The sequence below is a fragment of the Abramis brama genome, assembly GCF_963993115.1.
Source record: "Abramis brama genome assembly, chromosome: 1".
In the NCBI taxonomy this organism is placed as follows: domain Eukaryota; kingdom Metazoa; phylum Chordata; class Actinopteri; order Cypriniformes; family Leuciscidae; genus Abramis; species Abramis brama.
The window spans coordinates 66,586,327-66,611,383 of record NC_139963.1 but is presented as its reverse complement, the minus strand read 5'-3'; the positions used below and the strand labels follow the sequence as shown (position 1 = coordinate 66,611,383).

Genomic DNA, 25,057 nt, shown 5'->3' with positions numbered 1-25,057 from the left:
CCCTTAGCCTTCATGCATACTTTGCCTTTAGCAATGCAATACCCATAAGATTTAGGACTGCTAGAACAAAACTCTGTGATGTGATCCCCATCGTCTATTTCATGATCCCCCAAATGATCCCCCAACGGGGGCTCCCAGTCACCCTCCCTAGACACGAAAATTACACTATCGGTGTCGGAGTAAAGCAGTCTGTTGCTGAGCTTGTCCATCAGGTCGTACAACTCCAGCCGTGCATGAGCCGTTGTAACAAACGCGTTAATATCTTCCCTCATCGATAACCGCCCACAAAGACTGTTCAGCAATAACTTGTTAATGGACATTTGAGCATGGTTGTGTTCAATCTTTTCGGGGTCAAGACGGATCCCCTCTTTTTCAAAATACTCGCGAATGTATTCTTTTTTGTCAGCATCCGTGACAACATTCAACCGATTCAACCGACGCTTGCTGTTTTAGATGTAAAAACGTCTTCACGTAGTCGCAAAACAACGTATCCGACTGTTGTGGAAAATGCCACACTTCGTCTATCCTGGTCACCACATACCCCTTCTCGATGGCTTTTAAAAGCTCGTTATTAACCCAACACCCTGAGAGGGCCCTCTCCTCGTCCGTATGGCTACAGACCGTTAACTGGTTTTGGTCGTGCGCACAGGTACGGCATAACGGGAAAATGAGTTTTCCGCCACATCTGTAAGGGAGAACAGGGTGTAGTAATTTACATGGGGGGTACACAGTCGCTTTGATAAGACCCCAATAATTTTCAATCAGTTCGAAATCTTTGAAAATGATTTGGGGGTGATCGGATAGCTCTTTCTAGCGTGATGCAGTCGGTACTAGGGCTGTCAATCTTCCACTATAATATGCAGTCGGTACTAGGGCTGTCAATCTTCCTCTATAATACTATTCGAATTCCATTCCTTATTTGATTTAATATTCGAATAATATTCGAATACTAAATGTTCAAATTCATCCTATTATTAATATTTGCGATATTACACAGTCTTATGGATCGCCAATGCATGATTTTGATCGGTCTCATATCTTCACAGATAAACCGTGTCAGATTGTCTGTTATCACCTTTTGGCAGACAGCTGGTAAGCCCCGTGATGAGGAGAGAGGAGAGAGGCAGAAAATAAGTAATTCTTGCCTGTTTTAGCGGCGGTTCCTCAGACAGATCGCCTAGCTTGTCAGGGTGTAACGTTAATTAATAATAATAATAATTTGTTACATTTATATAGCGCTTTTTCTGAGACCTCAAAGCGCTTTACATAGAAGGGGGAATCTCCTCAACCACCTGTCAGGTGTTCCCTCAGGTTGCTAGTTGAGGAGTGATATTTCATTTGGATTTTGCATATTCTGCAGATTGCCACTTCTTTATTTGTAATTTTTCCATTTAGGGTTTGAAATCCAAACACCTTCCACACATCGCTTCTCAGGCCATGTCCACACTAATACGTTTTCGTTTGAGAACGTATATCTCATCCACACTGAGACGGCGTTTTTATTAATGAAAACAAAGCTTTTTTGAAAATGCACTCCAAAGTGGATACATTTGAAAACGCCGTTTTCACGTTGTAGTGTGGACTGTGAATTAAATTGTCAGGAGTGGTGATCGCCGTTTCCGTGGAGACATTGCTCTCCGCGATTTTTGACAGTATTGTTTTGATGACACAGCATGGAACGTGCACAATTGTGTTACGATTCAAAAACTTTATTGTTCATCAGACGAAACAAGCATTTAATTTGCACATGCGTGTAAGCCAAGGCGGTGAGAAAGGCAAGATTGCATACTTTTTTTAATATACATAAAAAAGCAATATTAGAATAGGAACTTCAGCATTCGAATAGTATTGACAATAATAATATAATATTATTGTAAGCCAAGGCGGCGAGAAAGGCAAGATTGCATACTTTTTTAAATATACATAAAAAAGCAATATTCGAATAGGAACTTCAGCATTCGAATAGTATTGATTTTTTTAATATTCAAATTATATTCGAATTTCGGAATTCGTTCCAACAGCCCTAGTCGGTACCTTCCGCTGTAAATTTTTCACCTTTAACCCTCTGGGGTCTGAGGTGTTTTCTGGGCCTGGAGGTGTTCTGACATGCTCTGACATTTGTGCTTATTTCTGTTACTTGTGACATTTTCATGGCTAAAGTCTGATTACACTGTATTCAGCACGAACTCTGCTACAATAATATATCAGCAGCATGTATGTAAAAGTTTGTAGTTTTGAGATAATGACATTTATGCGTGGTTTGTGAAAATACAAAAAAAATGTGTCACTGAAATAAGGTCATGAAACCCCTACTGATTATTTCTTCACAAGACTTTTGAAAATTGTATCACGTAGCCTAGAATATTTGCTCCAAAACTATGTGAAAATCATCCTGACTGCTCATTCAGAGAAGACAATATATTGATTTAAAATTTCTAAGACGTGTTTTGTGTGAGAAAGCTATATGCGAAGGGGCGTAAACACATCATTAATATGTAAACTTTTCACACCTGAGAAAGACAAAGACACTCCCTAATGGCCCTATTTTAGGAGCAATCAGGCCCTATCATTCTGAGCAACCTTGCACAAAGAATGAGGAGATTTAAAAAAGAATGACTTTTTGATTGTTTGGATTTATTTACAACACAACATAATCCAAATATACACAACAAATGACAAAAAAGCACACTGTTGAAAACAATGATCCAAAGACAGAGACCTTTGTGCCATTCCTAAAAACATTGTACATACCTTTCATTTCCAAGGTGTTTGATTTTCACTTTACCATGTTCATATACAGAGACTAATGTGAATGTTGAAGTCAGCAGGACTCAGTGGCATCTGGTCCCTGAAAGAAAAAAAAAGTGAACATACTGATATCAAGAGAAACTATAGGGAATATAGTTCTAAAATTTATTGGGAATAAATTTTAGATTTTTCTGGTTAAAATTGCTTTTTAAAATTCACAGAATAGCCTACACACACACACACAAATGTTTCCAACAATATATAATATAATGAACACCAGGCTTGTTGTGCCTTGTAAGCATAGGCTATGCACAGTGCTGCATAAAATAAAAATAACAATAACCTATAGCAGCATATAAATCTTCCAAAAGATTTCAGTAACAACTACGCTAGAGAAAAATATATTGATTATCATATGTTACTTCAAATGTTTCCATTCGTTATGATGATATGAAATGAGATAATAGTAAAAACATGAAGCCTTTGTTTGGTGCGTTTTGCTTTTCAAACGCGATCATTTCAAACGCGATCGCGATACATTCAAAACCAGAGCTCGCTCCAAAATATGAAACATTATGGTTACCACATTATACATATCTACGTTTGAGCAGATATCCACAAACATAGTAACAGTAAACACGGGTCTAAATATTATAATATTCAGCATATATCTAGCAACAGTTCAACTGCAATGTGAAGTTTATGCAACAATAACATGAACTAATAATTAAGAATTTCTTACCTTACATCTTTCTTGTCTTCAAATCGCGTTCTTCTTCTTCTTCTGATGTAAATCCAATGTAAGCTCACGGCACGTCTTTCAAACTCGACGAAAAGCAGAGACTTGTGAAGTTTGTTGGTGCTTTGTTTTTGAGGTAATGAACGCGTTCGCGTTCCATGTGGAGATTTGCATGTGAATCTCTTTTGCGCGCGTGGGCGTGGTCAAATTAAAAATAATTAGCAAGCGCGTGAGAAGCTGGACATCTTGTTGGTTTTATACGAATTACTTAAACAGAGAATATTTGTTTTCAGTTTGAATCCGATCATTTAAAAGTACACACTTAAATGATTATAAATATATATGGCTCATAAATGTCTGACAAGTATTCGCTGAGTTTTGTTTCAGTTTATAGACGTGATCAAGAAAAAAAAGTTCACCGCGATGGGGAGGCAGAAAGCACACCCTGTTTATTTTCTTTATTTTACAAAAGCACAGTGTTTTGATTCGATTGTAAGTGGACACATACAAAAGTAAAAATATCACAGATTCTTTTTTCATATTTCTTTTTTCTGTATGACCATAAATGACGGAGAAATTTAAGTTTATTGTGCTACTATGTTTATTTCAACTATCATGTAGTAATGTGCATTGTGCAAATAGAGACATATCGTTTTTGGATGTGGATCATTGTGATTTGTGTATGTTTCTAGCATGCCACCGCTGGTTCTGTAAAACACAAAGATTTTAATACCGAGTAGTTGTTCAACGTTTCGCTGAGTCCTATCTCGTGGTCGATTGCGAAGCCGGCGTTGTTGCTGATGACGGCGGCCCGTCTTTCTAGCATGTTCTCAGGTAATTGAGGGTCAAGAAAATGTGCCAAGCAAATAGATAAGCATAATCTATTTGAAATATTGTTTGGGCAAAATAAACTCATCTTTTTCTTTTGACCACCTGTTGCAATGGCAAATTGGAAAGTTTACGACGATGACCGCCTCCACTCCTGTTCATAGCCACATTGGCTTCGATCTCGATAGATTCATCGACAATATCTGATCATCGCTCTGTAAAATGTTCTAAATTTTTTCGAGAAGCATATTAACATCGTAAATTATTTCTGTCCGTTAAAACAACGTTTACGGGATTTCAGACTGGGGGCAGTCATGGCCAAATTGATAACACTAGAATCACCTCTATAATCTCTAGAAAACGATACAATTTTGCTAAGAGCATCATGTAATAAGATGTTATACGGCGCCAAATCTGTAGAGTTAATTTCCCTCAGATTCATACTTCTACGCAATTCGATACTATTGAAACGGGGTCGAGGTAAAATATGATACCCATTTACATCCCCACCCTCACGAATCAGTGATTGAATGTCGGGCCGACTTAACATCGGGGCAACAGAAGGGGTCGGAGTGTTACTTGTTGATGTCCTATCAGTACTAGCGTTGTCTATCAGGGTTGACGTGTTACAGTACGATGATCTATCAGTACCAACATTACCTGCATCGGACAGGGCGTTGCTACCCTTCAGGGGCGCAGTGATGGCATCACCTGTAGGGGTAACAGCATTGATAGACGGGATTTTTTTTTTTAATGCATAGCCATCTTGTACAATTTGTATATTGCATTTGTTTAACCTGTTAACCTTTGCCAGTGCACCGACGCACTGAAGCGTTTTTTTTTTTTGTTTAAATAGTTCAAATAGTTTAAAAAGTTACTATCAGATTTAATGTTATTACCTTGACAAACAACAACTGCTTCTACTACTCCTGACAACACCCACAAGGAGGCGCGAGTTTCAAACCCCTTTTATTCGGAAGCGACACTCAGACCTAACCAATAATGTATCCACACAAACCGAGGCCTCGTTTGTCATTAGTCACATGATTTCCACGTTAACAACACAAGTCTGGAATCGCGGCTTCATCTGGCACGCCCATTTTTTCTCGACACAAGCTCCGACGCCTCGTGTCAAATGTCACACCACTACACTTCCCCTTCACTTCCTTGTCTGGTCTCCTCCTACCTAACACTGTTGCTTCCTACCTGGAAGATTCCACGTCAGTGCTTTATCTCTGATCGTCCGCTTCCTGTCTTCCGTCATCCAAGAGATCAATATTATCATCCAGTCCAGATTCTTCAATATACACTCACCAGTCATCTCTGATGTTCCACTCAGTGCCTCTGTTCTATAAAACTCTGTTTCTGAACTACTCCCCTGTCTGCTTCTCTCTATACCATGACAGAGTGAAGCTGGTGATGCTGTCTGTGACAGGGTATTTATGAGTTTTGGAGGGCTCTTATCTTGGAATACAACATCAGAATGTCCTGAAAAGGTGCAGTTGACTCTGTGAAGAACGTGTACTCTCCACATGAGTTGAAATTGATCTGTGGAAACTAGGATTTAAAAAAATAATAATAATGATTTTCTGAATGTATAGACACAACAGCATATTTATGAATTTTGGAGTGCTCTTAGTTTGGAATAGGCAGATAAAAAAATAATATGATAGATTATAGATAGATATAGATAGATATGTAGCGTGAGTTCAAAACTCAAAAAGCAGCTTTTTACCAGAACCAGGAAGTATGACCATATTACCCGGTTCTGTCAACACTGCATTGGCTCCCTATTAAACATTGTAAAAATGTTAAAATATTGCTGATTACTTACAAAGCACTAAATGGTTTAGCTCTGCAGTACTTAAGCGAGCTCTTAACGCATTATAGTCCTTCACGTCTATTGCAATCTCAAAATTCCGGCCAGTTAATAATACCTAGAATATCAAAATCGATTGCTGGCGGTAGATCCTTTTCCTATTTAGCACCAAAACTTTGGAACAGTCTTCCTACCATTGTCCGGGAAGCAGACACACTCTGTCAGTTCAAAGCTAGATTAAAGACACATCTCTTTGACCTAGCATTCACATAATACATTATAGACTTCTATAATCCAATGTTAGACTTCATAGATTGGGTCAGCCGGAACTGGGAACACTTCCCATAAATCCTGATGTACTCGTTACATCATAAGTAGAATGGTATCTGTCATGACTGACGACAGGAAGCAATAGCAAGTAATTGAAGACAATTATACAGGTAGATAAGATGAATCAGCTGGTGGGTGGCGCAGGGACTTCGATGGTCAACAGCGGTGCAGATGAGGTGAAGTGTTTTGAGTGCGTTGGTAATGATGATAGTATCCAGACATAACACGAAATCCACGGGAACACCGAACAGGAACAAGGAAGCATAAACTGGAGACGTATCACAGGACCGGGAAACAAACACACAGCACGGAAGACTTCAACAATGATCTGACAATGGAGATGAGAAATGAGTGAGTATTTAAGGATGATTAGATTAACTGCAGCTGGCGCCGTGAGTGTGATCAGCTGGCCGCTGATAACCAATGATGGCCGGTCACGCCCATACACACACACCCACACACATGTAACAACATAAACATGAGACAAGCAGGAAACAATGCATTCATGAACCGTGACAGGTATCTGCACTAATTTTAGTGTATTTGTTTATCCCAAGGTTTTCCCGCAGCCTGCCGGATCCAGGCCGTATCCAGGCTGTATCCAGATCTGACGAAGGACCTTCGCCTGGACCCGATGACAATGCAGTGCTGAAGTGCAAACTAGTCTCTCCCTATGGAGGATGCCTTTCCCTCTCAACAGATAAAGCGTTGTGTCGGGATAATTTCGAAGTGATAAAATTCTGTATCAAAATTTTAAGGCCAGAAAACTTGGTTTGTAGGGAATTACAAACCTGCGCACATGTATTCAAATGCACATAACTATAGAATTAATTCTTGATGCACACGTGAACGCCATCAGCGTTTCTCACAGGTTCGCGTTTAAAGTCTGTGTAGAGAGAATGGTGTCGTCTTAGCGGCCTCTAATTTACTAATTTAATAACTAATGATCCTTGCGACGATAGTGAATCAATCAAAACTAACTTTAGCTGGAAAATATATTTATTCAAGAACCGCTATAAAGCCAAAACAATCTGTTACCTTAAATTATCCATTTGTTACTGTAAAGCCACTTTGAAACAATCTACATTGTTAAAAGCGCTATATAAATGAAGATGACTTGACTTGATTCCTGGCCTGATTTATGTGACATTTTAATTAAAAAATATGGCGAACATCGATTGTTTTGAGGCTATGGACAGTATATTTTGATTTCCTAGGCAATGACAGCATATATACTAAAATCCTCTGAAATTAGTTTTTCATCTTGTGTGTAAACAAACTGAAAAAAGAATTTTGCACCTGGCTTTATCATACGTTCAGATCCATCTACCAAAAATACATGCAAAATCGTGCATATTTAATGAGATAATGCCTAATTTGCATAATTAAACATACAAATTTTAAAAACTTGTAATACATTTTTTATATATACTTGTGTAAGTAATCAACTGAGGAAGTTTCATGGTGATATCTATTATTTAAAATTTTTACCTATACACCTGTAGTGTCTCGCCTTATCAGACGTAATCAAGAGGCAGGAAAGCATATAGAAGCTTTAATCACTGCTGTACATGCTTTGGCAGAACATTGTGAGTCTGGAGCTTTAAGAGACGAACTGATAAGGGACAGAATTGTCGTTGGTATACAAGATGCAAGACTGTCTGAATGTCTGCAACTTGATCCTGAGCTCACACTGGAGGGATGGAGGGTTTCATGAGGGCAGAAGGAGTGATGGAGGGTTTCATGAGGGCAAGAGGAGTGATGGAGGGTTTCATGAGGGCAAGAGGAGTGATGGAGGGTCTCGTAAGGGCAGGAGGAGTGATGGAGGGTCTCGTAAGGACAGGTGGAGTGATGGAGGGTCTCATAAGGGCAGGATGACCCCTTGAACCTGACCAACGGCTTCCTCTGTCACTTTGGGCCTCCATCCGCTACTAAAACTTTTCAGTAGCAAACTAATTTTTATTACTAATTATGTAATTATTTTATTTCTGGATTTTAATGTCATGTGGGAAACTGCTAAAAGAAAGAAGTGAGACTAACAGTAATTATCTTGTGTGCAAAAGTAGCCAATAAACTGTTCAGAGCAGATGTGTGTTGAGACAGTGTGGTTTACAGTATAATATACATATAATATATAATATAATATAATATAATATATATTATGCATTTCTCACACGTTTCACACACACTTAAAGCAACACTTCACTGTGGCATCGTGTCACTAAACAACAACTCTAGCAAGATTTAAACACTCATTTGATGAGAGGAAGTTACCAACCAGAGGAGGATATGATGATGTTTAAAGGAATAGCTGTAACTATATATAATGAAGAGGAAGATGACAGAAACAGAAAATGTCTGATAAGTGTGATCTGTGTCTGCTGGGACTGATTATTCTCTCTTCACTTCTCACAGGTAAATAAATCTGTATTATCAGGAGGAGTGATGGAGGGTCTCATGAGGGCAGGAGGAGTGATGGAGGGTCTCATGAGGGCAGGTGGAGTGATGGCGGATCTCGTAAGGGCCGGTGGAGTGATGGAGGGTCTCATAAGGGCAGGAGGAGTGATGGAGGGTCTCATAAGGGCAGGAGGAGTGATGGAAGGTCTCATAAGGGCAGTGGAGTGATGGAGGGTCTCGTGGTGGAGGACTCATAAGGGCAGGTGGTGTGATGGAGGACTCATAAGGACAGGAGGAGTGATGGAGGGTCTCATAAGGGCAGGAGGAGTGATGGAGGGTCTCGTGATGGAGGACTCATAAGGGCAGGAGGAGTGATGGAGGGTCTCATAAGGGCAGTGAAGTGATGGAGGTTCTCATAAGGACAGGTGGAGTGATGGAGGACTCATAAGGGCAGGAGGAGTGATGGAGGGTCTCGTAAGGGCAGGAGGAGTGATGGAGGGTCTCGTAAGGGCAGGAGGAGTGATGGAGGGTCTCGTAAGGGCAGGAGGAGTGATGGAGGACTCATAAGGGCAGGAGGAGTGATGGAGGGTCTCATAAGGGCAGGATGAGTGATGGAGGACTCATAAGGGCAGGAGGAGTGATGGAGGGTCTCGTAAGGGCAGGTGGAGTGATGGAGGGTCGCATAAGGGCAGGAGGAGTGATGGAGGGTCTCATAAGGGAAGGAGGAGTGATGGAAGACTCATAAGGGCAGGAGGAGTGATGGAGGACTCATAAGGTCAGGAGGAGTGATGGAGGGTCTCATGAGGGCAGGTGGAGTGATGGCGGGTCTCGTAATGGCCGGTGGAGTGATGGAGGGTCGCATAAGGGCAGGAGGAGTGATGGAGGGTCTCATAAGGGCAGGAGGAGTGATGGAGGGTCTCGTGATGGAGGACTCATAAGGGCAGGTGGAGTGATGGAGGGTCTCATAAGGGCAGTGAAGTGATGGAGGGTCTCATAAGGACAGGTGGAGTGATGGAGGGTCTCGTAAGGGCAGGAGGAGTGATGGAGGACTCATAAGGTCAGGAGGAGTGATGGAGGGTCTCATAAGGGAAGGAGGAGTGATGGAAGACTCATAAGGACAGGAGGAGTGATGGAGGGTCTCGTAAGGGCAGGAGGAGTGATGGAGGACTCATAAGGGCAGGAGGAGTGATGGAGGGTCTCATAAGGGCAGGATGAGTGATGGAGTACTCATAAGGGCAGGGGGAGTGATGGAGGGTCGCATAAGGGCAGGAGGAGTGATGGAGGGTCTCATAAGGGAAGGAGGAGTGATGGAAGACTCATAAGGGCAGGAGGAGTGATGGAGGGTCTCGTAAGGGCAGGAGGAGTGATGGAGGACTCATAAGGTCAGGAGGAGTGATGGAGGGTCTCATGAGGGCAGGTGGAGTGATGGCGGGTCTCGTAATGGCCGGTGGAGTGATGGAGGGTCGCAAAACGGCAGGAGGAGTGATGGAGGGTCTCATAAGGGCAGGAGGAGTGATGGAGGGTCTCGTGATGGAGGACTCATAAGGGCAGGAGGAGTGATGGAGGGTCTCATAAGGGCAGTGGAGTGATGAAGGGTCTCATAAGGACAGGTGGAGTGATGGAGGGTCTCATAAGGGCAGGATGAGTGATGGAGGACTCATAAGGGCAGGGGGAGTGATGGAGGGTCTCGCAAAGGGCAGGAGTGATGAAGGGTCTCGTAAAGACAGGTGGAGTGATGGAGGGTCTCATTAGGGCAGGAGTAGTGATGGAGGGTCTCATAAGGGCAGGAGTAGTGATGGAGGGTTTCATGAGGGCAGAATGAGTGATGGAGGGTCTCATAAGGGCAAGAGGAGTGATGGAGGGTCTCGTAAGGACAGGTGGAGTGATGGAGGGTCTCATAAGGGCAGGATGACCCCTTGAACCTGACCAACGGCTTCCTCTGTCACTTTGGGCCTCCATCCGCTACTAAAACTTTTCAGTAGCAAACTAATTTTTATTACTAATTATGTAATTATTTTATTTCTGGATTTTAATGTCATGTGGGAAACTGCTAAAAGAAAGAAGTGAGACTAACAGTAATTATCTCGTGTGCAAAAGTAGCCAATAAACTGTTCAGAGCAGATGTGTGTTGAGACAGTGTGGTTTACAGTATAATATACATATAATATATAATATAATATAATATAATATAATATATATTATACACTTCTCACACGTTTCACACACACTTAAAGCAACACTTCACTGTGGCATCGTGTCACTAAACAACAACTCTAGCAAGATTTAAACACTCATTTGATGAGAGGAAGTTACCAACCAGAGGAGGATATGATGATGTTTAAAGGAATAGCTGTAACTATATATAATGAAGAGGAAGATGACAGAAACAGAAAATGTCTGATAAGTGTGATCTGTGTCTGCTGGGACTGATTATTCTCTCTTCACTTCTCACAGGTAAATAAATCTGTATTATCAGGAGGAGTGATGGAGGGTCTCATGAGGGCAGGAGGAGTGATGGAGGGTCTCATGAGGGCAGGTGGAGTGATGGCGGATCTCGTAAGGGCCGGTGGAGTGATGGAGGGTCTCATAAGGGCAGGAGGAGTGATGGAGGGTCTCATAAGGGCAGGAGGAGTGATGGAAGGTCTCATAAGGGCAGTGGAGTGATGGAGGGTCTCGTGGTGGAGGACTCATAAGGGCAGGTGGTGTGATGGAGGACTCATAAGGGCAGGAGGAGTGATGGAGGGTCTCATAAGGGCAGTGAAGTGATGGAGGTTCTCATAAGGACAGGTGGAGTGATGGCGGATCTCGTAAGGGCCGGTGGAGTGATGGAGGGTCTCATAAGGGCAGGAGGAGTGATGGAGGGTCTCATAAGGGCAGGAGGAGTGATGGAAGGTCTCATAAGGGCAGTGGAGTGATGGAGGGTCTCGTGGTGGAGGACTCATAAGGGCAGGTGGTGTGATGGAGGACTCATAAGGACAGGAGGAGTGATGGAGGGTCTCATAAGGGCAGGAGGAGTGATGGAGGGTCTCGTGATGGAGGACTCATAAGGGCAGGAGGAGTGATGGAGGGTCGCATAAGGGCAGGAGGAGTGATGGAGGGTCTCATAAGGGAAGGAGGAGTGATGGAAGACTCATAAGGGCAGGAGGAGTGATGGAGGGTCTCGTAAGGGCAGGAGGAGTGATGGAGGACTCATAAGGTCAGGAGGAGTGATGGAGGGTCTCATGAGGGCAGGTGGAGTGATGGCGGGTCTCGTAATGGCCGGTGGAGTGATGGAGGGTCGCAAAACGGCAGGAGGAGTGATGGAGGGTCTCATAAGGGCAGGAGGAGTGATGGAGGGTCTCGTGATGGAGGACTCATAAGGGCAGGAGGAGTGATGGAGGGTCTCATAAGGGCAGTGGAGTGATGAAGGGTCTCATAAGGACAGGTGGAGTGATGGAGGGTCTCATAAGGGCAGGATGAGTGATGGGGGACTCATAAGGGCAGGGGGAGTGATGGAGGGTCTCGTAAGGGCTGGAGGAATGATGGAGGACTCATAAGGGCAGGAGGAGTGATGGAGGGTCTCATAAAGGCAGGAGGAGTGATGGAGGGTCTCGCAAAGGGCAGGAGTGATGAAGGGTCTCGTAAAGACAGGTGGAGTGATGGAGGGTCTGATTAGGGCAGGAGTAGTGATGGAGGGTCTCATAAGGGCAGGAGTAGTGATGGAGGGTTTCATGAGGGCAGAATGAGTGATGGAGGGTCTCATAAGGGCAAGAGGAGTGATGGAGAGTCTCGTGATGGAGGACTCATATGGGCAGGTGGAGTGATGGAGGGTCTCATAAGGACAGGTGGAGTGATGGAGGGTTTCATGAGGGCAGTAGCAGTGATGGAGGGTTTAATGAGGGCAGGAGGAGTGATGGAGGGTCTCGTAAGGACAGGTGGAGTGATGGAGGGACTCATAAAGGCAGGAGGAGTGATGGAGGGTCTCATAAGGGCAGGAGGAGTGATGGAGGGTCTCGTAAAGGGCAGGTGTGATGGAGGGTCTCGTAAAGGCAGGAGGAGTGATGGAGGGTCTCATAAGGACAGGTGGAGTGATGGAGGGTCTCTAAGGGCAGGAGGAGTGATGGAGGGTCTCGTAAGGACAGGTGGAGTGATGGAGGGACTCATAAAGGCAGGAGGAGTGATGGAGGGTCTCGTAAAGGGCAGGAGTGATGGAGGGTCTCGTAAAGGCAGGAGGAGTGATGGACGTCTCATAAGGGCAGGAGGAGTGATGGAGGGTCTCATAAGGACAGGTGGAGTGATGGAGGATCTCGTAAGGGCAGGAGGAGTGATGGAGGGTCTCGTAGGGACAGGTGGAGTGATGGAGGGACTCATAAAGGCAGGAGGAGTGATGGAGGGTCTCGTAAAGGGCAGGAGTGATGGAGGGTCTCGTAAAGGCAGGAGGAGTGATGGAGGGTCTCATAAGGACAGGTGGAGTGATGGAGGGTCTCTTAAGGGTAGGTGGAGTGATGGACGGTCTCATGAGGGCAGGAGGAGTGATGGAGGGTCTCATGAGGGCAGGTGGAGTGATGGCGGGTCTCGTAAGGGCAGGAGGAGTGATGGAGGGTCTCGTAAAGGGCATGAGGAGTGATGGAGGGTCTCATAAGGGCAGGATGAGTGATGGAAGGTCTCATAAGGGCAGTGGAGTGATGGAGAGTCTCGTGATGGAGGACTCATAAGGGCAGGAGGAGTGATGGAGGGTCTTGTGATGGAGGACTCATAAGGGCAGGAGGAGTGATGGAGGGTCTTGTGATGGAGGACTCATAAGGGCAGGAGGAGTGATGGAGGGTCTCATAAGGGCAGTGGAGTGATGGAGGGTCTCATAAGGGCAGGACGAGTGATGGAGGACACATAAGGGCAGGAGGAGTGATGGAGGGTCTCGTAAGGGCAGGAGGAGTGATGGAGGGTCTCATAAGGGCAGGAGGAGTGATGGAGGGTCTCGTAAAGGGCAGGAGTGATGAAGGGTCTCGTAAGGACAGGTGGAGTGATGGAGGGTCTCATAAGGACAGGTGGAGTGATGGAGGGTTTCATGAGGGCAGGAGGAGTGATGGAGGGTTTCATGAGGGCAGGAGGAGTGATGGAGGGTTTCATGAGGGCAGGAGGAGTAATGGAGGGTTTCATGAGGGCAGAAGGAGTGATGGAGGGTTTCATGAGGGCAAGAGGAGTGATGGAGGGTTTCATGAGGGCAAGAGGAGTGATGGAGGGTCTCGTAAGGGCAGGAGGAGTGATGGAGGGTCTCGTAAGGACAGGTGGAGTGATGGAGGGTCTCGTAAGGACAGGATGACCTCTTGAACCTGACCGACGGCTTCCTCTGTCACTTTGGGCCTCCATCCACTACTACTATCTTAACAGAAAACTTTTCAGTAGCAAACTAATTTTTATTACTCATGTAATTATTTTATTTCTGGATTTTAATGTCATGTGGGAAACTGCTAAAAGAAAGAAGTGAGACTAACAGTAATTATCTCGTGTGCAAAAGTAGCCAATAAACTATTCAGATCAGATGTGTGTTGAGACAGTGTGGTTTACAGTATATGCACTTCTCACACGTTTCACACACACTTAAAGCAACACTTCACTGTGGCATCGTGTCACTAAACAACAACTCTAGCAAGATTTAAACACTCATTTGATGAGAGGAAGTTACCAACCAGAGGAGGATATGATGATGTTTAAAGGAATAGCTGTAACTATATATAATGAAGAGGAAGATGACATAAACAGAAAATGTCTGATAAGTGTGATCTGTGTCTGCTGGGACTGATTATTCTCTCTTCACTTCTCACAGGTAAAGAAATCTGTATTTTCTCTAAAGACATTTAGTGGAATTAGTCTGGAAAGAGTTCATTTGAACATGCTCAGTTTATTCTTGCACACATTCACGTTGTGATCTCAGAGTTGTGTATTGATACACACAGATCATACTGTATTATTCCTGATACTGGACATAGTGTCACTCAAACATCTGATGTTGAAGAATTATCTTCATATTAAGAGTGTGTCAGTGATTTGAACAGCTCTCTGATAAAGACTAATAGTTTATTCTGGAGACTGAGTGTGTTGTTTTGCTTTAAGTGAGGACAAAGACTACAATTTAAAACTTCTGCTTTTTATGATGGTATGATTCATTTATTAATATATATCATAATGATCATTGAGATATACTGTGTTTTAGGTACCAGTGGAGTGGAGAATCATATGTTCATCAGTTCTGGTGAAAATGTGCGTCTGTCCTGTAATAAAACTCTTTCTGACTGCAAATCAACTACATGGACCTACTATAACAAAGTCAGACATTCAGAGACAGTTGAACTGATTAAATTAGGGATAAAGAATAAAGACACAGAGAGACATGAGAGACTGAGTCTGGAGTCTGACTGCTCTCTGAACATCAAGAACATCACAGAAGAAGAAGATTATGGATCTTACATCTGCCGACAATATGTGAATGACAGACAACAAGGAACTGATGATTATGTTTATCTGCATGTTCTTCATGGTAAGTTTATGATTATGTGGTCAATTTAAAATTCTCCCTTTAAACTCAGATGATGATTGAAGAGTCTGTGATTTGTGTCTTGTGTTCAGTTTCAGTGTCTCCATCATCATCATCATCATCATCATCTTCATCCTCACAGACTGAGATCAGTCCAGGCCGCTCTGTGACTCTCTCCTGTCAGTTGTATTCAGACGACTGTGATTATTTGGTTCGTTATGAGGGAATTGAGCTGTTGTGGGTGAATCAGGCTGGTGTTGATCTGAAGACAGACTCCAGATATCAGATATTATCATCATCAGATCAATATCGCTGTATCATCATCACTCTGACTACAACACTCCTGAATGAAGATGACAACAGAGAGTGGAGATGTCAGCTTACTCAGAGAAATCAACTCGAGACCTCAGTCAGATACACTGTCAAGTATTCAGGTGAGAAAACAGTGTTAGAAGAGCCTCATAATGTCAGTAACACTAAGGTCTATCAGTATCACTGAACCAGAACAAACTGAGGGAACAAAAGCTTCTTTGACTCTCACAGAAGAGTAACTCAAAGCATTGCTTCAAACTAATGAACTGCAGTGAAGTAACAGTCCAAAACGTGATGCTGGAAATAATAAAGGAATTGAAACTTGACAGCAAAAATATAACATTTTATGTAATATGATGATCAAAGTTAAAATATAATTGTCATATTGTACAGTGTTAATCATCTGAACTAACATTCATCTTCACAGCTCAAGCTGATTCAACGACAGCAGTGAATCCAGTCCACATCACACACTCTCAGGATCCCTCAACTAGAAACACACACGTTTCTAAAGGTACATCATCACTGTCTTTCTCACATCAGTGCTTTTCAGTGCATAATGCTAGAGTTATCTTCAGTGTTAACTCATCAAAATATCATATTCTACAGTATGATTGTCACATTGAGTTGTTTTAGTTTCATTTCGTGGACTTATATGGTGTGTCCCAATTAGCGTACTTATGCATATTCTAGGACATGTTTAGTATAAACAGTGAGAGTAGTGTGTTCATATAACACTCCGGTTCTTTCACTCGATTCTCCCAGAAAGCGTCACATGAAGACGATATGTTGAGCTCATCCATGCAGCACATTCACTGTAGATCCATGAAAAACACCAAACAGACATAAAATACTGCTCATCCACTCACACAATTATCAAAAAACTTACATGTAAAAGTAAACAAAACAAATATACAAAGAAAGAGAGAAACACAAAATAAGCCGTACACTAGTAATGCTCGGCAACAAGTTTAACATAGAGAACTTCAGTTATTCATCAAGTCTGGGTGTCTTATGACCCCAATATGAAATAAACTGATTTAAATATATTTTTAAAAATATATATATTTTTGACCTTAAAGAAAAATAGTTATCTCTGCCAACATTTTGTTTCGGTCTGACCGGGGAAAGTTTTGACCTGCTATTCACCTCAACAGCTCAGATGAAACTGACAGGGCTTATCTCTAAGCCCTAACTGAAGACGCTACATGTGACACCGCTATATGTGATGCCTCTGCTGTTTTGCTTCTCGCCAACTTTTTGTTTGTTTAATTTGTTTATTTGTACCCGTGCATTGGTGCGGCTGGTTTAAAGCCTGGTTGTTAAATGGTGGGTCACTTGGACTGCTAGCTCCCTAGCATTGTGTCCGCCAGGCTGCCTACCAGTTTGGTCCCCCTTTATATTAAGTGGCGTTAAGTACTATGTACTTACATAAAAAAATAAGTACAATGTACGTATTGTGTTCATGTTGTATTGTAAAACACTTTTGCTGCTATTGAGGTGTGATACGGGTAAGGTTAGGGACAGGTGTGGTGGATTGGGTAGGTTTAAGGTGTAAGGGAAGGGTCAACTGTGTAATTACAAATGTAATTACATAAATTAATTACAGCTGTAATTACATGCAGGAATTTTTAAAAAGTAAGTACAATGTAAAAACGTGTAGTTACAAAATAAGTACATTGTATCAAATTATTAATTTCAATGTAAGTACATAGTACTTAAAGCCACTTAATATAAAGTGGGACCCCAGTTTTTTTGTTTTTTTTTGTTTACAAGTACAGTTTAGTTTCTTTTTGTTCGTGCCGGGTTATTTTCAATATCTTTTTTTTTTGTGAATTTTGTTTTCTTTTGTTAAGAGTGGGTTTATTTTGTGGTTAATTCTGTCATGTGTTATTCTTTGTGGATATTTCTCAGATAATATATTTTCTTAAGTGTTTGTTTCCCCTTCACCCCAGGTCCTGTTATTCTGGTGCCACTAGGCGCTGATTGTCTGCCTTGGCTGCAGAGAGTGCTGTTAGGGGGCTGGAGTGTTATACAGTAGCTGCCATACCTGGTGGCTGTAAACTTTACTTTAGAGTTGTGTGCTACACCGTGTGCTGTGTGTGCTTCACAGTGTGCTCATGAAACGTCCTTATGGTGTGGGCGCATTGTGTCTGATTTGATGTGACTTGAGGTGGGTTTGGACGACCTCTGGAGTAGTAGCCGGCCTGCCCTGTTCCCACTAAGCCTGGCTCGGGAGAAGTAGGTTTGTCATGTTGGGAGAGTCCTGAAAGCGAGAGAATTGTATTGGTGATGATGATTTTACAATGAAGTGTATTTTTGTACTGCCCCTCACGTCTCAAGTTATCTGCCTTCCAAATGGTAACACTTACCTGTGTGTCCTTATTGGGGGTTATTTCCCTCCACCAGGGTGGCGTAGTCGGATAAAATTATTAGTGATTCACTTTTCTCTCCACTTGAGTACTGCCAAACATAGATGTTGACATTATGCAGAGTTCACACAGTAGTCGGGTCACTGTTCTTTTCACACCGCACGAATATCCGGGGTAACAATCAGTTTCTGGTGTGTGTGTTCACACTGCATGACTTTACAAAAGAAAGAATCGCCGACAACTTCTGTCTGATCCGCAAACTACATTTCACAATCAAACACACGCGAGAAGTGATGAGGAAATAACACAAGATCACGTATGCGTGAGACTGAAATTGTTATTCAAAATTAAAGCCTGCAAGAAGACTGCGATCCAAATTGTCTGTGTACTGATTTGCAGTGAAAAGGAGAAAAAGGAAAAACATATTATGCAGAGGGAAGAAGAAAAAGAAGGAAATGTTCGGGGAGACGAGAGCAAGGATTTTGTTTCTGCAAAGAGAAATGATTCTGAAATGTGCTGCTGTTGCTGCTGGTCAAGCAAATGCTTGTGCTTTATTTCTGTTTGATATAATTATATATATATCTCTTAAAATGCTGATATTCTGGTCTATAACTCCTCCCCGTACATCCCGCTGTCCTGTATCTTGCTCTCTCATTGGCTGTCGGTCTTCGCCAATGTAGTTTTCAGTCAGAACACATTCACACAGCAGGATTGTGAATCACCAACAGGTTCAGATAGTTCCCATGCCAAATATCTCACGGCCCTCGTCTGTGATTCTCTCAGATTGTGTCTTTGATAATTCACACTGCGTGATTGTCACTAACGTGAACGATTTGCCGGTGATTCTGACTCTGTGCTCGATCTCTTCTTCAGTCATAGTGATTTCTGTCGCTGCAGTCGCTGTTCTCCTTCTTGCTCTTCTCTGGCTGATCTGCAGAAAAAGAGCTGGTGAGTTTTCAGATTTACTCCTTTACAACAATTATTATTATTTTTTTGTGAAAATCTCAATGCTTAACTTTGTGTTTTTCATGTGTGTTTGATCATAAATACTCATATTTCATGAGGCACTTGTTTTCAGATAATAAAAGAGGGACTGGCGACTCTGCGGTGAGTTCAGTAATGCAGTGATTTAGATTTGATTACTGTCTTTAAAGCTCAATAAAGTGTCATTCATGCAGTTTAACTGTTTGTTCTGAAGGTCAAAGATGAGAATGATCATAAAGGGACGTATGAGACGATCAACATGTCCATTCCTCCCGCTGCAAGAGCCAATGTGAGTCCACTAAATCATCAAACATTACGTTCAATAATGTGACTTACTAAAAGCTTTTGTGTTCTTCTACATATTATAGTGAGAGATATGTCTGTTCTGTGTGTTAAACTTGACTCTCTGCATGTTTGCATTGATGTTTAGGAGCAGACAGATGATGTGACTTATTCTGAGGTCACTTCTTTCAATACAAAGCCTGTAAAATCACTCAATGTGAGTAGATACCAGCACATGAGTTTGACTCTCAGACACATGAAGCTCATGCTCTAATAATAATAATAATAATAATCGCTGTGGTTGAAACATTGATGGACAGAATCTGTTCTTTCAGGATCATGATGATACAGTGACTTATGCTGCCATCAGAGGAAGAGAAGATCAACCGCAGGATGAACTTTACGTCTCTGTGAACAAGAACAAGACCTTCACAAATAAACATTAATGATCCAGATCATGAGCTCATCATATCAGGAGCAGATATTTGTTGAATGTCCTGTGAATATGAATGAGATTAATTGTGAATCATCATCTGGTCAGAGCACAGAATCTCATCTATATCATCACAGCTACAGTAAAGTTAGAGACTGAAGCCCTGATGTGTTTTCATACAGGCCAGACTCAATCTAGTGTCTCACAAGCCTCTTCCATGACTGGATTCTGTTTATCCGCCGGATTTCTGTCTGAAAACCTTCATCTTCATGCAGAAGCTCATGCTGAAATTATCCTTTTGAATTCAGCTTGTATATCAGCTTCAGCAATTTGACATTGCAGTGTGTATATGTCACGCAATTTCTTTTTTTCACATGTAACAATAAAGAGCACGAAAAATCATGGGTTAAAAGAAAAGTTTTTTGTCTCTACCATTCCTGTAAAAACAGACGTAACTAAACTTGCTCTTGTTAGAAAGTTTCAAAGTTAGAATTCACGTTTTAAATGAATACTTGTATGAAGGTAAAAGAGTGGCAAAATTCGAGAGCTTGTAGATTTGAATTTGAGAACAAAATATTCATATTTGTAAGCTGAAATGTACCCTCATAGTTCTGATGTGAAAGTCTGAATGTTTCGATTCACACAGACAATAAACTAGTCAGACGTTACCAACTAAGTCCAAACGTCGAGCGAAGGGTTCATTATGATGACCATTACACTGACCTCGTACCTTATGCACACCAATGATGTTGAAACGATCTGGTCATCTACAGCTTTAAGATGGTATGAGCTTCTGGAGTCGGGATTTCATCCCAGTTATAGGAATGTCGATCTCTGTTCTGGTGACTGAGAAGAAGGCCTTAGGTTTCCATGATTTGGTTGGATGTTGCTTCTCAACTCTGAAAGGTGCAGCGCTGGAAGTTGAGAGGGAAAAGGCTGGGATCGTTCCTCATCTCTGACCCCATGCCTAAGTCGGATATAAGCTACAGCAATCAGCTTCACTAAACGACTGAAAGTGCTCTTGGATGGATTTTCTGCTTCAAGTGATAGGACTAGCTGAGTGAACTTATATTTATATACATATAAGAGAGACTCTCTTTTGCAGCCTGTCTCTAGTGGCCAGTCGATGAATTGCATTTTAAGTTACTTCTGTATCGGCTTCACAAGAGAGACCGGAAGGTTGCCGCCTTAAAGGTACATATCTTTTTTTTGGAGAGTGATTTCTATCAGGATGACTCTGAACCAGACAATGTGGAAACAGACGATTCAGAACAGGACTATGTCTTGGTCAATATTACAGAAAACAGGAATATGTTTGGCAGTAACTGCTATTTAAAGAAAAACATTTTTTTCTTAATTTTCAATTTTTTAAAAAAGAAAGAAAAATAAAAAATAGGGGGGACCTAGGATGATAACAGCACTAAACACTAGACAAGAGAGTCCATTACCACACTCTGAGCTACAAGGAAACGCTGAACATTTCGACACCATGTTTCACTTCCTCAAATCTGCTTCACAGCTTTATCAGCGCTTTAACCTGTTCTGAGAACAGAGCTTGTTATTGACGCAGAGCAGAGAAAGGTAAGCTAGCAGCGATGGGGTTAGGCTATGCTATGTTGAGGTTAAAAAATATATATCTTCCAAGCCATGGTAAAATAATATAAGTGATCAAATTGTAACTTAATAACATGAGGTTTAAAACATCAGTCATATATGTCTGTTTGGGTTTGATTAGACAGGGGAAAATATTAAAACATGCTGTAATGTTAAACTATTAACAGTTTATTTTACTTTGGAGGCAGGCACCCTTTTCTCTCCCGAAAGCTCTACTGTACACTGAGATACTGTTAGACTTTTTACTTGTAATTGTTATTTTATTGAGCTGGGATGACACACAAATTATGCCTATTGATTAAATATACTATCATGACTTGACAGAGTTTAACATTTTCAGTTAATCAAAAATGTATTTAATTTTAAGTTCTGTTAATGTAAAAAACAATTTGATGACGTGTAAACGGCCCACAGTTTCCTTGCACATGTTTAAAGGTCCCATGACATGCTACTTTTTGTAGGCTTTAATATATTCCTTAGTGGTCCTTAGTACTGTATCTGAAATCTCTTTCCAAAAATTCAGCCTCGGTGCAGAATTATAGCCACTACAAGCCAGCCCCAGAATGAGCTTCCTTCAGACGGGCCGTTTCGGTGTCTGTAGCTTTAAATACTAATGAGGAGGAGAAAGGCGGCGCAAGGTGGAGGGTGGGTGTGGCCTTGGCCATCTTGCAACGGTACCATGCACGTTTACGTTGGATATATTGCAATGGCACGAAGACACGCAGTCGTTCAAGCATTTCAGTTTGACCCAGAATCTGATCCAGATGGAGAAGCAACGGATGAAGAAGTTGCAACTCAGCGGCTCCAGCAGGACGTTTCCAAATGGTTAGTTTAAAATATTATGTCTGGATACGGATACGGTACTTTATTCGGATGGTTTATAGTTATTATCATGCAACTAACGTGAACCTACTGTTGCCTTTTCCTGAGAGATCTGTAACGTCTGTAATGTATCTTATTACAATTACATCAAGCTCTGCGATCTTGAAATGCGGATATCGCGAGCCATATAACCAACAGGAAAACGGTTATCCAAATAACAAAGAAATGTACAACACTCGCGTTACAGTGTGTGTAACTTGATGCTGTCTACCTTTACATTAGCGCAAGTAACTGCATAGCTGCATAGCTAATGTGACAGCCACATTCTACGTGTAAGAAGCTAGGTAACCATAAACAGTAAAGCAACACACTTATATATCATTTGTTGACTTACTTGTCCGACGTTCAGCAAGCCCAGCTCTGTATTGACCATTCGATGTTCATTTGTACATCCAATTATTGAGCAATTATTATGCTTCGCTCGCTTCACATGTAGCCCATATGGGACCATATACAGGCTAGGGGAACTCATATTAATGTTAAAAAACCTCAGAAAGTGGAAATTTCATGTCACGGGACCTTTAAGGCCAGACGATCGAGTGTGGCCACAGCTGAAACTCGCTAAAGCGTAATGTGGTGAATGGTAAGTAATTTTATGCTTACACATATTCGCATTCGCTCAGGATTCTGTTGATGATAGCCTACTGTAACCGAATACCGAAATCTGGAAGTCCTTACTCTGAAATTTGAGCTGTGTTGAATTGATAGTAGGCTATACGTTAGTCTGTGTACCGAGGTAAAGTTAGCTAGTAGCTGTAGCCTGTCACTGATTGAGTAGCTACACTATTTGTTCAGATACTTTGCTCAAAACCAGTCGGAGTTATGTAGGGCCCTATGAATTCCGGTGGAGAATTTACAGACTGAAGACATGAGGAGGGCAGAGGAGTTCCTTCATCTGATGGGTGTGCTATACACATCCACCCTCTGCATCTCAAGCGAAAGAAGTCCAACGTGGTCAAATTCTGCCAATTTCAAAGAAGTTGGAGAAACACTACACCATCCAAGCACAGGACTCTGCCTTCACAAGGAACATAAAGGAAAAGATTTGGACTGATCTCTCTGCACGGTACCAGGTACTTTGACTGACATATTCATGGAGGACAAATGTTCACTGCTCAAGAAAAACGATATGCTGATGTGGACGGGAATTTCACATTTGTCTCTGTTAAACATGAATCTTTCTTTCTAAATTCAAGAATGAAGAAGTGCAGATCTTCTTGGAAGAGGCAACAGTAATGGACCCAAGGTTCAAGATGAAAATTGAGAGTGATGCCATCTGGGAAAGGCTAAGAACAGCAGCAGTGGTGATGGCCATCACAGAAGAGGTATTTGACTGTCTGTCTGCTATTGTTATCATTTTACACCAATTTCATATATGGGACTCACAATTTGTTTTTAAGCAGGAGCAAGAAGAAGCTCAAACACTGGAGGAAGAAGAAGACCAGGAAGAGGTAGAAGAGGAAGTCTATGTAAGCTCTGATCTCTGTTAGTTCATTACAAAGAGTGTACTACTAACATTCCTCTCTTAAAGCAGGTTTGTAATTTTTGTATTTTTTTTTATTTCAGTCCCCACCTGCAAAGCACCGCAAGACAGCCTTGGAGGGGCTGTTTGAAGAAGAGGACCAAATGTCGCATTCGACTGTCCTGAAGCAGTCCCGCCGGACCATCAGGGAGCAAGTAGATTTGGAAGTGCAAATCTACAGCAGCCTTCCTGCCATTCCTATGTCAGGTGACCCTGTACTCTGGTGGTGGGAAAAGAGTGGCTGTCTGCTTTAGCAGAGAAGTATTTGTGTGTTCAGGCATCTTCCACTCCTTCAGAGCGGGTGTTCTCCACAGCTGGAGACACAATCAGCCTGGAGAGATCAAGGATCCTCCCAGAAAAAGCAGTTTTTCTGCACAAGAACTGCTAGAAATGTTTAAATGATTAATTGATGAAGTTTTTGTGAACACAATAAAAGTTAAAGTTAAAATGTAAACCATGATGCGTTGTTTACTCTTTTATAGTTTAGCACACACACACACACACGATTAGTCGAGTAGTGTGAATACAATACAAAGCTTTGTTTTAGAAATGTTAATTTTTTTTAGAAATTTCAAAGCATTCAACTTCTGTATTGATATTGCACACTTGGTTTTCATTCTCTAAAACCACTTTAAATTAGATATTCAAAGCCAACAACTCTCAAAGCCACCCTGTAAGTGTTCAGCAAATAGTACAGGAATCTATATGGAAATCGATAAGGAATCGCATCGATAAGCAGACTCGACAATGGCATTGATATCGATAATTTCTTAACGATGCCCATCCATACTCACACGCAATATATCCTACTAGCTGAAACTCCTTCTTTATGTGTACAGCTGTGACGTAATGACGCAAAGACATGCTCGAATTTCCCGCGGAAATCCACCAGTACCACTGGAATTAAAATCATTATTACAAGCTTACCGTTTTGAACACTGGCTGGTTATGTACTTGCTCAAACACTTATTTTTTTTATAATTTTTAACCCAAAAAAGTAACGGACAGCAGCTTTAATATGTAATTTCTTTTACTGCAGGTTAGAAGACTCCAGCCTAGGAAGTTGACTAGTTCAGGTCCAGTTTTAGAAGAAAAATACAGTTCGGGAGAAAAACAATGCTCGGGAACCCAATTCTAGTTTGATATCCTCCTTTTTAAAAAATAATTTTAGTCTTTTATTATACATTTCTAATTTTAACCGAACATTTTAATACAGCTTGAACATGATTGATTTGTATGTTCAGAAAAGTGTTGTTGTATACAAAACAAAATATTCACAGAAAA

The 25,057-nt window shown here is 41.8% G+C and overlaps 2 protein-coding genes across 3 annotated transcripts in view; both read left to right on the top strand.

Annotated features, from left to right (window-relative positions):
• The window catches only part of LOC311082137 (uncharacterized protein), a gene marked incomplete at both ends in the record, with an annotated part of 51,421 nt that extends 33,806 nt beyond the window's left edge, over positions 1-17,615 (top strand). Inside the window, 3 exons of the mRNA XM_084112879.1 lie at positions 15,465-15,806; positions 16,112-16,198; positions 17,599-17,615. Coding sequence (XP_083969005.1) covers positions 15,465-15,806; positions 16,112-16,198; positions 17,599-17,615 — 446 coding nt within the window. The remainder of the gene's footprint in view (positions 1-15,464; positions 15,807-16,111; positions 16,199-17,598) is intronic.
• Positions 17,616-21,309: 3,694 nt separating this feature from the next.
• LOC311068212 (uncharacterized protein) lies at positions 21,310-24,227 on the top strand. Of its 2 annotated transcripts, none has more exons than XM_084090518.1 (4): positions 21,310-23,324; positions 23,448-23,576; positions 23,652-23,720; positions 23,818-24,227. In XM_084090518.1, exons 2-4 carry the CDS (start codon positions 23,487-23,489, stop codon positions 24,025-24,027), a joined length of 369 nt encoding a protein of 122 aa, XP_083946644.1. In that variant the 5' UTR covers positions 21,310-23,324; positions 23,448-23,486; the 3' UTR covers positions 24,028-24,227. The 2 variants fall into 2 exon arrangements, with proteins under 2 accessions (XP_083946644.1, XP_083946645.1); XM_084090519.1 differs by having other exon boundaries at positions 21,632-23,324; positions 23,655-23,720.
• The last annotated feature ends 830 nt before the right edge of the window (positions 24,228-25,057 follow it).